The 13280-nt window shown below is 39.6% G+C and overlaps 3 protein-coding genes across 4 annotated transcripts; 2 read left to right on the plus strand and 1 right to left on the minus strand.

Moving 5' to 3' along the window:
* Window positions 1-1762: 1762 nt before the first annotated feature.
* Window positions 1763-2614, plus strand: LOC124336812 (carbohydrate sulfotransferase 1-like). The gene has a single exon (XM_046790618.1). It carries the CDS (start codon window positions 1869-1871, stop codon window positions 2502-2504), a length of 636 nt encoding a protein of 211 aa, XP_046646574.1. The 5' UTR covers window positions 1763-1868; the 3' UTR covers window positions 2505-2614.
* A 482-nt stretch (window positions 2615-3096) lies between these two features.
* LOC124336816 lies at window positions 3097-4108 on the minus strand. The gene is made up of 3 exons (XM_046790622.1): window positions 3798-4108; window positions 3433-3684; window positions 3097-3346 (listed from the first exon to the last, which is right to left on the minus strand). Exons 1-3 carry the CDS (start codon window positions 4023-4025, stop codon window positions 3251-3253), a joined length of 576 nt encoding a protein of 191 aa, XP_046646578.1. The 5' UTR covers window positions 4026-4108; the 3' UTR covers window positions 3097-3250.
* Window positions 4109-5757: 1649 nt separating this feature from the next.
* On the plus strand, window positions 5758-7645 carry LOC124336809 (cell division control protein 6 homolog). Of its 2 annotated transcripts, none has more exons than XM_046790613.1 (5): window positions 5758-5840; window positions 5944-6028; window positions 6087-6301; window positions 6373-6536; window positions 6618-7645. In XM_046790613.1, the coding sequence occupies exons 2-5, from the start codon at window positions 6007-6009 to the stop codon at window positions 7477-7479; spliced, it is 1263 nt and encodes a 420-aa protein (XP_046646569.1). In that variant the 5' UTR covers window positions 5758-5840; window positions 5944-6006; the 3' UTR covers window positions 7480-7645. The 2 variants fall into 2 exon arrangements, with proteins under 2 accessions (XP_046646569.1, XP_046646571.1); XM_046790615.1 differs by having other exon boundaries at window positions 6099-6301.
* The last annotated feature ends 5635 nt before the right edge of the window (window positions 7646-13280 follow it).

Raw genomic sequence — 13280 nt, forward strand, 5'->3', positions numbered from 1 at the left:
GGTTTCAGTTCTAGTCTCAACAACGTGATCAATAAATATTTTAGTCGTTGGCTGAGCGAAATAGATGAAATAAGTAGCACTACTGATGGCCAGTAACAGCACTTTGCCAAATAAAAACTGAGCCTTTAACCACTTGAAAATGATGAAATTCAAATATTTAATACAGATGTTATTGAACTTGCACAGCATTTTCCAAACTCACACTTTCTCGTTCTTGCTCCAAAACATACTGGCCAATGTGTCCCAAACCATTCTCGGAAAAAAAATACGTAGAAGCTAAGAAGAGTACAATACGATAATTTAAGGACCATCAGGTTAATTATTTGGACGTACCATGTACCACCAGAAAACCATACTTCCGTGAAGTCAATGTTCACATCGCAGTTGCGGCGATAAACATAATTGAGTCCATACACTCGCCGCTAGTTGTAACGGCATAATTATTGCAATATACCTAACATTCAATATACCTCAATATACCTAACTATCGCGTAATAATACCCGTTAATTAATATAATAAATAATAATACAAAACTCTTCAATGGCGACAGCAGTTTAATTTGATCCTAAAAAATTGATAAATATAGACCTGCATGGGGAAAAAGTAACTTCCTTTCGCAATTTTATTTGGATCGTTGTACGTTGTCGGGGACATCGTAATCTTTTCTATCGGGACTTTTGTGGCACAAATGTGTTACCCCACGCAAAAACAACAGGCCTTACGTGCTGGTAATAGAACACAAGTATGGGAGCGGAAAGGGTTTTTAAGTCTTTGTATTATTCTACATTGAGTATTGTCAACACCAGCAATCTGAATGACTTTGTTCTTTCAGTTTAACTGATTAACTCCGAATATTGTTTAGGGCATAAATGACGGAAACGTCAACGACAGGTTATTGACATTTTGGCTTTAACTATTTTGATCATTTTCGTTTATTTATTTCATGGACTAATTGAAACGAAGCGCATATAGCCGCATAGGCGCCTGAAAGGCGGACCGATGGCCATTGGCAGTAGTATAATACCCCACAGCACCTGGATGCTAGTTTCATTGATAAGATCTTCTGGCATTGACTCTGTCTCCACAGTCCAAAATAGTATTCATCTAGAACCATAGAATGATGACGGTGCGCACTTTGCCCTTGGCCATCATCATGACACTCTATTGTGATGTTCCCCAAAGTGGAACCATGTTATATTACTGCTGACTGCAAGAAGGAGGTAGGTCTTCAGTCGCCTACCATATCGGGAAAAACTGGCCATCCTCCTCTCAAGAGACGATCTGAAGAATTATATCTCAACTTCTCAAGCATGCTTTGAGTTCCTTTACAGACATCCACAGTTAGTAGTTAGGAGTGACAGACATCGGGAGATAATTTGCGTTTATGAATCGTGATGAAATTCCCAAGGGAAAAGTGTAAATTTATTGGCACCTTATTGCTGTCATTTCTCTCGTTTGTTGTGCTACACTTGACTGTTTTTCGACCGTACTTGTTGGATCACAAAAGTGTGAATTTCATTCCTGGGATCCCGTTCAACCTCGGTGGACTATCAGGTTAAATAATAATGCTGCATAAATTGATGAACATGTAATGACTTATTATACCACACAATTTAATGTAACTAATAATACAGCCTCGACGCCCATCAGCAAGAAAATTTTAGTCGCCACAACTTGGCGATCGGGATCGACGTTTCTGGGTGACATCATCAAAAGTATCCCTGGGGTCTTTTATTCGTTCGAGCCATTGTTATACTTCGACCATCCTCTGGGCTCTAAGACCGAACTGATCCAGTCCTTATTTCATTGCCGCTTCTCCCACGATTACTTGCAAAGTACCAACGGACTCACCGGTCTCCCGAATGATATGCAGAGGAATAAGCGAGTTTGGGATGAGTGCAGCTACTACAACCGAACTTTGTGTCATGACCCGGAGTTTGTCGGCAACCTGTGCTCCAACTTTCCCATCCATTTAATCAAAACGGTCCGGTTAAGAGTCAAGGAATTATCGGCGCTGATAGAAAATGATCCTTTAATAACCAAAGAATGGAAAATCATTCATTTGATACGCGATCCTCGCGGAATCATGGCTTCAAGAGCCGGCCTTGGTTGGTGTCAGGTCAATCCAGCCTGCAACAACGTCAGTCGACTCTGCGCCGAGCTGGAAGACGATGTGAAGTTGACAGAAGGTCTTGTAAAGCGGTATCCGAATCGGCATTATCTGTTGAAATTCGAGGATTTGACTAGCAACGTCGAGATGGAGACGGACAAACTGTTTCGTTTCTTAGAAATGCCTGTCACTGTCTCGACCAAAGCTTTTCTCGACAGTCACACCAAATCAAACGACCAAAAAATGAAGGAAGATTTTCTTGACTTTGAGCACTCGACAATTAGAAAATCAGATGCCGTGGCTAACGAGTGGAAAACAAAAATGACCAAGAAATACATTGACAACATAACAGAGATCTGTGAACCCGTGTTGAAAATGTTAAAACTATTGTAGTACGCTATATAATAACATATCCATACCACCTATGGTAAGTAACAGGATAGTAATAATGACATGTGATATATAGACTTATCTTTTAATAAAATACATCATTGAATTGCAAATTTGAATTTCTACCCTGCCCTGTCATTCTTTTCGATTAGATTTTTATTTTTAAAAATTGCCTTAATTGTAATTATTCAAATATGCTTTAACCAAGGAAAATTGTGACGTCATGTATGAATTAAAAAAGAAAATTGTGGTTGACAGTGCCTTCCATCGCGTAGTTGGTATCATTTAATAACACATCAAGCACTCCAAAATAGGCTGTAGTGCAAATTATTGTTAGTAAAATAATTGTCCGCTTCGACAACAGTAACATTGTGCCTATACTATAGCTAAACCCTGCGAATATAGGTTAGCGCACGTACGTTACTGGAATGACAGTGATCCACGAAATATTCAGTTATTCACATTACTTGATAGGGAATACCGAAGTCGAAAATTCGAGCTCAGTTTACCCGTTGAATAAGAATTCACAAATGATGTCAAATATGAAATCAGAAGGGGGTAATAGAAAAGATCAGTGTAAGCTGAAATCATGCGGTTGACTTGGACAATATATGTATGCTGCTTATTGAAGGAATATATTATTACTATCGACATAGAGGCATCTGATTCCTTATTAATACACAGAATTACTGGATTGGAACAAATTCTTTAGTCAATAACAATAAGGGGAAAACCGAATTCTGGAATGATTAAAATTTCAAGAAACCGCATACTGTGCCGGAATCTGTTTTCACAACGGCGTCACAATCCGAAGCGCCGTTCTTTTTCAACCAGCAAGTACCGCCCTGAAATTTTAGCAACACATGTTTTATTACTGGAATTTATTTGTATAAATTAAGCGGGCCGCAATAAATTTAAAAATTGTGCGTACTTGATAGTTTGTCCAAGTGAAGTGACTGCATTCCGGGTTTGATAGGCAAGTTCCTCCGCATTTCTCAGCAGCGGTCGCCACTGCCATCAAATCCCGACCTAAAAAATCGCAATTTAATGCCCATTTTAGGGCTCCCTCATCTTTCCATGCAATGGCCGGTGGACTGACCAATCCGCAAACCGCACCATCATTTGTTTTTGACACGGCGTCAAATTCCGACACATAGCCATATTTCATCCAGCAGGTTCCCCCCTGAATGGGGAGAATACATTTAATCAAAACAATTATTTGAAGACGGTCTTGCTGAACACTTTATAGGCATGATTCACATATAGGAAAGTGAAATAAAATTATGCTGAAATTACGTTATAATTGGTCCAGGTAAAGTGGCTGCAGGGAGAATTCTCCTTGCAAAGCGATCCGCATCGGTCTCCAGGGCTAATCTGATTCTTGAAATCTCGACCTATAAAGTCACACTGGAGTGCCCAGCGTGTGTCAGTTCCATCTCCGTTCCAAACAATAGCAGCCGAATTCCCGATAACTAATATCAGAATCAAGGCTTTCCAGTAGAGTGTCGATCCAACAGATCTCATTTTCGAATAGTTTGCGACTGCGGAAAAAATAACGTGAGCTCGTTCCCTTTCGATACTGCGATACTAATGGGGGGCTCACAGCTTCGGGAACGTACAATAGTCAAAGCACGATTCGTCACCAGCTGTCTCTCGCGTTCTCTTTAGTATATATACCCGCCTCTTCGTGAAATTAATTTCGGTTACACTTTAGGCAACCAATATAAATTGTGACAAATTTTATTCGACTAAGAATAAAATAATAAATAAACAATATTTTTTAAAGAAATATTGGTAATATAATACCATGACAACAATAAGATTTTCCACAGTCAAATAAGTAGCTTATTGGTCTTTAAAGACCAACTATACTGAAACAGCTTTGAAATCGCCTTAAATGTTGTTATGCGACTGATTGGCTGATGTATTTGTGGAACAAAAAATGCCACTACTTAAGCTTCATAGAAGTGGTCATCGGAACACAAATTAATGAAAGCTGCTTTTCATGAGTTAGTATATTTATCGATATTTATGTATAGTTTTATCAAAGAACTATTCCGTTTATATAAATTTACCTACCAATTTTAAGCGAATTCAGCATTATATATATCATGTCCCAACTATTATTCGAATTTTGGACCTATTGGCCACATTTTAGCCCGCGTTTTAGTTACAAAAAAGTTACACCAATGAGTTATAGCTAATAAGTGGCGCAACGAAACACAACAAAACAAAAAAGGTATGGTGACTCAATTGAGGGGAGAAATAAAACCATCATTACGGACCGTAACGATGCGTTTCTGTCGCCGTGAATGCACCTGTAGCGTCAGTCGTTGATTAAGGTTACAGGAGGTGTGGCGACAAGTAAATAACCAACTGCGATTGTATGCAGAAGGTGCTAGAATAAACGGGATGCGGAATACAGATTCGGGGTCGTTGGGTGAAATAAGTGCGCTATAACTTGCGTTGCATCTGTATTTGAGTGTATTTAGCCTATACACATAATGTGAAGTAAAGTGCGTAGGTAGGAATGCTTATTAAGCTTGATCTGGGATAAGCATACAGTGTCAGTGTTCCAACAAAATAATATATGCTGTACCACTTGCAAACCATACTTCCGTGAAGTCAATTTTCACATCAGTTGCGGCGATAAACATTATTGATTCAATACACTCGCCGCTAGGTGTAACCGCAAAAATGATTGCAATATATTATCGATGATTGCTAATACTATCGTGTAATATCCGTTAATTAAAATAATAAATAATTATTAATTATAAAACTTTTCAACGGTGATTCGGTGACAGTCAAATACTGGGCAGTTTAATTTGACCATGATCTATAAACATGGCCTACTTAATGGTTAAGGCCAGTAAACTTCAATCTTCCCTATGAAGGCGAGAGGATTTTCTACCAAAGCCAATCAGAATCCTTTCTGATCACGTGCTAATTAGGGCCAATCAGGAGAGGGAGGATACGACGACGCCATCTAGCGCTCGCATTCTATAGCCTTATATGACTCTAAATACTAATATTTCCGAGGATCGGAGGATGGTTTTTATTCAAAGATATTTATATACATTAATACAAAGAACCAAGTTTATGAGGAAAATCTTATGATGCAATTTCCAATTTGTTCCCGGTTAAAAATTACCTTGATTCCAATTTCCAGTATTCCACTAGCTGATATTTAGTAACGTAACGGCAATGTTGTAATCATTCTGAAAAGAGGAAAAGAGGCAACTTCGATTTTTTATTTTCATGCTGCTGTTTAGTTAGTTCGAATCTGTCTTCGGAAGTCAAACTATATGTTGAGTTGGTATTCGTGTTGCTAAATCGGTACAAAGGTGTTACGATTACGTTCAGTAGAGTTTATTGTAGTTACTAAATATTAAGTAGCTTATCTGGTCGACTAAAATAGACTATCCCTTTATGTTAATAGACTTTAACCACTGAAGTGTCAAGTCTATCATTGAACTTAAACTGCTTGCATACTCCAGCAAAAATGAAATTACAGAATCCCAATGGTAAAAATCTAATCCAAAATTCAAACTCATAAACAAATGTAATGATATTTTTTGACGGGTGATTTAACAGTTACAAGCAATTTCACAAAAGCACGCCAAGCCCTTCATACATCAACACCTGGCAACATTTTCTGCAGGGATAAGGAGCTTGATGTTATTGAAACATTTCTTCAGAATCATATTGACAATGGTACATCTGGGAGCATGTACATATCTGGACGACCAGGAACAGGCAAAACCGCATGTGTCACTTATATCTTAGCCAATAGGACTGTAAGTATGCATTGCAATTGAAAGAGTAGCAGTATTGTTCAATCTCATTTTTTTTCTTATTTTTTATTCAGTTTTCTGGCAAATTCAAATCCATTTTCATCAACTGTATGCTACTGCACACCCCTTCCTCTGTATTTCAACAAGTTGCTCAGCAGTTGGACCCAGAGTGGAACACAACTGCCAAAGAAGCCTTGTCTTATCTAGAAGACAGACTTACAGAGAGTGGGCCTATGATGTAAGTTGAAAAACTATTTTAATATATTTCAAAAAATGTAGATCTTCAGAAACATTTATACATATATTTTTGTTTAAACAGTGTTCTGGTTTTAGATGAAATTGATCAAATGTCAACGAGAGACCAGTCAGTTCTGTACGCCCTCTTTGAACTACCGGCATTGACAAATTCTCGTCTTATTTTGATTGGCTTGGCCAATGCTTTGGACTTGACTGACCGATCCCTGATTCGACTTCAAAGCCGCGTACATTTCAAGCCCGTCCTTCTCAATTTCTCGCCTTATTCAAAACAAGAAATTGCAACCATTGTGAGCCAGCGTATCCAAGAAGCTGTCGGTGAAGATGTAGGCAATGTGATAGCCCCCTCAGCCCTGCAGTATTTGGGCGGGAAGATATCTTCTACGTCAGGTGACTTGCGCAAAGCTATTGACATCTGTAGACGAGCAGTCGAATTGGCTGAAACCGGCGCCAAGAAGCAGTCAGTGTTGGCAACGAATTCAGAACTTCAAACTAGCCAATCGGTGCAGACCAACAAATGCGTCAGCATTCCTATTCTGTGCAAGATGATGGCTTCAGTTGAAAGTAATGCATTTTCTGTTGGGAACAGCGACGATGTGGACGAAACTCCTCTCCAGCAAAAGCTCATTATTGTGACACTTCTCGTGCTAGTCAAATTCGGAAAGTCGAAGCAAGTGACTCTGGGTAAACTGCATCAGTCATACAGCAAAGTCTGTTCCAAATACGGTATGACTACAATAGACTTTGACGAATTTTCGCATACTTGCTCTCTGGTCGAGAGCCGAGGTATCGTGACCCTGAAGAAAAAGAGTAATCCCCGTCTGGCGCCAATCTGTCTACGACTTGATGAGCGTGAAGTGGAGTCGACACTGAAGGACAAGACCCTCTTATCTTCAATCCTTGCCCAAGGATCTTTATTCGTTTAACTTGCACTGTCAATAATTTTAATCTCATGTCTGCCAAATTTTACGAGTAGTGAAGGTAAACGAACCTCACTTGAAACTATTCAATTCATTTTTATCTCAAGTACAATGACTACATGTTTGTGAAATGTGTGATATTTTGAATTAAACTAATGCTTGCTTAGCACTATTTCTGATTTTTTCTGGTTTAACAGGGTACTGGGACGGGTGTTTTTGAAGTCACACTGTTTATTTTCTGCTTGGGAGATTTCAAATAAGTTCTTTTTCGAGTTTCATTTCTATCCGTTAGATGGGGGCAAAACCAAAGGTGTTCGCTTTGGAGAGAAAAACAGACAATAATAAATAGTGGGACAATCCGGTTTAGCCTTCCGCTTTCCTCGACAAGAGGTTTATAATGTATGCTACAGTATAATCAGCCAACTACAACTAAGTATCGAATACAAAAAGGAGACTTCTTTTTGAGAAGGCAAAATGCTTGCTGGTTTGTGTTAGGTCAGCGCATTGAGATTCAGCATATTTTACATCTAACGAACAACTGACTGACTTGGTAAGAATAGCTTCGACTTAAATGGTCACTGAGCTGGCGGCCTAACTCGGATCATTATTATACCGTAACCTCTTAGTTCACCATTGTATCATGTATAGATCTTATGTCTGTTGTCTAAACTTCCTCGTCTCCAGTCTCTTGTTATCCTCAAGCCAAGTCTTGTTGTAGATTTGACTTGTTAATATATTTTAAGCAAGAACTCGTTAAATAAATTAGCCGAGACAAGAGAAGGAATGACTTTGCTATCCGGCGACGGTGATGCAGAACTTCACCGTCTTTAATAATCCAACGCAATATCCCCAGAATAACGTTAAATGTCTACAAACCTTTTAATACAAATTCCCACGACGATATCATAAGAGATATGTTGCATTATAGCCGGATAGACCGTGCAGGCGATCATCACATAAGGAGGAAAATGAAGAAAGCGAAAAAGAAACGACTTGTACATTTCCTCATTATTATCTGAGATGATAAGTCAAAACATAAAAGACCCGCTAGAACGAAAGTTTTGGCACGGCGAAACAGCTTTTTAAGTTTTCAATTTGCACTGGTGGGCGCTGCAACTGTTCAAAGGCTGTAAAGTCCGTGGATCACGTGACATTACGTTTACACGTACCATTGACTAAAGGGTTTCAGGAAATTCCCACCAATTTTTCAGCGTGATTAAGGTAAACAAATACAGGAAGTCATTCACTTCAACTGTAATAAGAAGAATAAATAAAAATGAAAGATGTATCGAGCCAAACAGAAAATTTCATATCAAACATAAGTGATGTAATGCGGTGGTTTTTTCGTGCGATTCACCAGCAACACGCGAGCAGTACAGCGCAGCAACAATTTCCTCCGCAACGAGATGCGTAATGCATTTCCATTTCTGGCGCTGGTTGCATTTGTTCTTGACATCCATCTTTTGACCAAATTTGGCTTATAAATTGGCTCTCATTTCTACAACAGGTCTTCAGCAAAAGGTCAAAATAAGAAAAAAAGGGGAATGATGTTCTAAACGGGAATAAGTCAACTCGTGGATACATCAACACCGACATGGGGATGAGCAGATGACGTTGAGTAAATTTTAGATGGGTATAGGTTAATGGGGCTTATACCAACAGTATAGAGTGAGGTTTACCAAACTAGTTTTGTTGGAATTCAGATTCCTGCAATCCTGCTGGATACTTTTGAAAAACTGTCCTCAGTTGGCCAAGCAAACCAACAATTTTACAAGAAAACCTGTATAGTAAAGCATCAAACAATCTAACATTGACAAAAAACCTACAATTCAGCGAGCCAGGAGGCCAACAACTCAACAAGTCAGGAAAGTGATGAACTAACTAGATAACGTCTCGATACAGATGACACTCCACAGTCCGCACTGATGAAAGGAATTTAAAGGAATTCTAATTTATTCAGCGGAAATGCAGCTCCTGCAAAATGGCCTTTAACTTGTTCGGCTAATTTCTTGGGACTGAATAAATTTTGAAATGATGCCAACATGCCGGAATATTGATCAAATGGAAATAGGCTGTAGCTTTCGCACGATATCGATTATTATTTGGCTTGCCCAGAATGGATGACTGATGATCAGGGTCCAACTTATACCGTACAAATGGAAAAGTGGCGCGATTTTTTAATTCTCGTTCATCATCTCTCTGGTATTTTCGTAATTTTATTAATTTTTTTTTTCTGTGCCCAGTCTCCCTTATCTTATCTTATATCTCACCCATTTGTTATAAAAGGAATGTCTTTCTTTTTCTTTTCTTTCTGGAAGCGACGATCGTATCCGATTGACCCACAAACGAGAAACTGGGATTCGCGTAGTAGCCTTCGTTTCCCTGGTTTCCCTGTTGTTGTTTTGATTCTGTGCTGCACGTTTCTTTCCTATCCAGATGAGCGCCGGCATAGTTTCATAAGGAGTTGAACATCACGCTATTTGCAGGGCCTATACGCTCTACGTATGTACCTATAAAATATATATACATACACATTTAAACATAACAAGTACGCGTGATTGAGTGAATTGCGCACAGGCTGAATGTACTACCCCAGTCCGATGCTATCGACCCCATGACGCGAGATGGACGAGGAAACCCGCCGAGCTCATGATGAGGATGAAGGCGAAAACGCAATCTTTCCGTCCTATACAAGTGATTGGGCAAGAGTCGCTTGAATGAGTTACTTTTTCGAGCAGCGGGGTCTCTCGGCCGCCAGGAGGACAGATTTGTATATTCCCGCGCTCAGGGACATGGACAGCGCACAGTCATTGACTCATGGCAGAGTCTTTTATCAACAATAATTATATGTAGAACTCAAGCGTATTTATACATATGCGATGCCAGCCCCCAAAAGGTTAACTTTAAGTTAATCGGGTCATTATTGTAGGTTACTTGACTGGAGATATTACGTATGCGTATGTGTTCGTCACTTGATGCGGGCATGTCGTGCGGGTGAGAAATTTTGGCAAAGCTCGAAAAGGGAAAGCGCGCCCACTAATAGATTTTTGTTTGTGTTTTTCCAGGCTGTGTGACCTTTCGAATTACCGACCGTGCAGAAAGCTCTTCTTGTATGTATACCCGTATCTTAATACATGGTATCTAATACACATATTGTGTGTAATGTACATATTACGTTAGCGGGCTCCGGTCTAATTATATCTCCGCCTGGAATGGTGTAGACGACCGCCGAGAATCTATTTAACGGGTGTTGTTGGTACACAGGCAGCTCATACTTTTTTCTTCTTTAAAGAGACGACAATTTGGATGATTGCATCGTGCCCGCAGATGATTAGAATCCATCAGCAAATCCCGACTCACTCGACGCTTGCCAGAACTTGTGAGTTTGCTGACTCAAAATTCGTATATACAAGACTCTTGTACACACACTCACACAGTGTGTGTATATAAGTATATGGGGACCTAACCTGCGTGGTGCACCGCTCGTCGGAAAAGCCGGGGCCAGTAGGTCATCGGGGTAAATAGGTCAAATCGCAGTTGACGAAAACCGGTGTCTGTACATATCATTAACGAAAAAATCGTCATAGGTAGTATACATGATGAGCCAACAAATAGCACAGGGCGTTGATGACTTGATGCCCTCTCGTGTCAAAGAGTGGAAAAAAAAACGGATGAAGCGGTTAGCAAGAGACGCCAAAACGCCAGAAAAACTTATAAAAACAGGTCTTGTTATTGGTCAATCAAGAAGAAGACTAACGTATATGATGAAACATGTTTATATATAATACACACGTATACTCTTTTGCACTATCACCATACAGCTTTATAATATTATACCGTATTATACTAAATAAAAAAACCGGTATATACTAGAGACATTCAACTCGTTTTCATTTCCGTTCTTTTATATTGTTTTTTTCTTTCCAAGATATATTTTTCATGGACGACTTGTCGTAGTATATAGTTGAATCTTGTTTTCCAGCTTCGTCGTCCGGTAACGTGTAACGGGACTTGTCTTCAAAACCAGCCATAGTATACGTAATTCTATTGATCGAATACAATTTTTTTGTTTTCTTTTGTCTGCTTATTTTTTATTATTAAGGGGAACTCTGTGGTGTGAGCGTCGTTCTTTTTTTATTTTATACGATCACGTCTTTTATTCATTCAACACAGTGGAGCAGAGAAAGCTCTTTGCTCACTTTCAGTGCTCATATTAAAAATCCGCCGAAACGGCCGAAGCGCCAAGAACAAAAAGGAGAGAAGACGGAAAACAAAACGTTTTCTTTTTGTTTTATATCATCGGCGATGGCTGTTGGCTAACTGAAAGAAAGGCCTGATGCGCGCCATGCACTGTTGATCGCTGCTATATTCGGGATTTTTGATCGTTATTGCACCACCGCTGAGAAGAAATCTAGTCAAATGGACAACTGCGGCGGTTTGATGTCTGAAGAAAGATTTTTTAAATCATGATGCGCGTATAAATTTGAGTTTTTATTCTTTTTCGACAGAGATCGGCGGCCAACCAATGGCTTTGCCATAGCGCCAGCGGATAGAAATCATTCAATCGAGCACTCTTTGAAATAATGCTGTGCAGTCTCAGTCTCAGTTCTGACCGATACTTTTGGATGAATTCCGGTTTCTATGACGAGGCTGAATGTTTTGTGGGCGACGGTATACCCTTCACTCCAGCGTCGAAAAGGAAAGCTGTTTGAAACGTGGAAGGACTAGCAGCTTTTCCGTAGAGTACCAGTTGTCAGTTGACTTGTTTCTGCGTGGGAATTGACAGGGGGTGTCATTGTCTGTTTGTGCTGGCGTTGTCGGTTGTTACTCCCCCCTGTTATTTTTTTCTACATCCCGTTTTCTTATATATACTCGTTTGCAACATTGTTTGCATCCGACCATTTCCTCGAGCATTTAAAGAAGAAGAAAAGAAGACGCGGAATTTTTCTTTCTCTAATTTCTTTATCGCCGTAGACGACGTTGTTCACTGTATCAAATTGATTGCGTTAGCAGTCAAGCCAAGCCTGTCTCCCATCTGTGAGTGGGAGTCATTATTTTCTATTATCTATTGATCTATACGTTTGTATACAAATATGGCTAGCTGCGTTTCTTTGATGAAAAAAAAGGCTCATTCGGTCTCAACTTGTGGTTGCTTTTTATTGATTGCATGGCCAGCAGCGAATGCGTCTAACGGGCAGGAAAGCAGTTTGAATTCAAAAGAGTTTTGATCGAAGAAGAAATGCTGGCGCTTTACAGCTTATATTGCTGCTGTTACATCCGCGTCCTATTTCCACTAATGTCGAAAAAAAATTCACCAAGAAGAAGCCCCCATGGTAATAGCGATTTTCGGTCGGAAACCAAGTCACGAAAAGAGATATATTGTGCGAGGAGTGTTGTATAAATATAAATATTGCGTCTGCATATAGCTGTAGATTTAGCTATATACAATGGCCAGGATCTGGCGTTCCAAATCTGGCGTCGAATCTCGACACGCAGGAAGTTTCCAATTGATGACGCTATGATGCCGACCTGCCGTTATGACTGTATTAAATTTTCTTTAATGGCTTTGGCTGCAGCAGCATATGCAATAGACGTGGCAAAAGGGGGGAACAAAAAAGGAAGACAGCCATAATGGTGGCCGAGGGAATAGTATAATATATGAACTGTATAGTAGTGTATGCCATATATATATTCAGTAGGCTAAACGGCTTAGTGCTGCTGGGCCCCGCTAGTAAATTCGACGCCGAAGATATATGGTGGAGATATTATAACCAATTTACGATTTTGATATTAGTAACGATATCTCT

The sequence above is a fragment of the Daphnia pulicaria genome, chromosome 4 (assembly GCF_021234035.1).
Source record: "Daphnia pulicaria isolate SC F1-1A chromosome 4, SC_F0-13Bv2, whole genome shotgun sequence".
Classification (NCBI taxonomy): Eukaryota; Metazoa; Arthropoda; class Branchiopoda; order Diplostraca; family Daphniidae; genus Daphnia; species Daphnia pulicaria.

Bases quoted from the DNA above. Each gene is read 5' to 3' on its own strand.
- LOC124336812 (XM_046790618.1), top strand. From the start codon at position 1,869: ATGCAGAGGAATAAGCGAGTTTGGGATGAGTGCAGCTACTACAACCGA.
- LOC124336816 (XM_046790622.1), bottom strand. From the start codon at position 4,025: ATGAGATCTGTTGGATCGACACTCTACTGGAAAGCCTTGATTCTGATA. The intron at 3,685-3,797 runs GTAATTTCAGCA...CTCCCCATTCAG, and splicing joins TTACCTGGACCAATTATAAC to GGGGGAACCTGCTGGATGAA. The intron at 3,347-3,432 runs GTACGCACAATT...CTAAAATTTCAG, and splicing joins TCACTTGGACAAACTATCAA to GGCGGTACTTGCTGGTTGAA.
- LOC124336809 (XM_046790613.1), top strand. From the start codon at position 6,007: ATGAAATTACAGAATCCCAATG. The intron at 6,029-6,086 runs GTAAAAATCTAA...ATTTTTTGACGG, and splicing joins GAAATTACAGAATCCCAATG to GTGATTTAACAGTTACAAGC. The intron at 6,302-6,372 runs GTAAGTATGCAT...TTTTTTATTCAG, and splicing joins ATATCTTAGCCAATAGGACT to TTTTCTGGCAAATTCAAATC.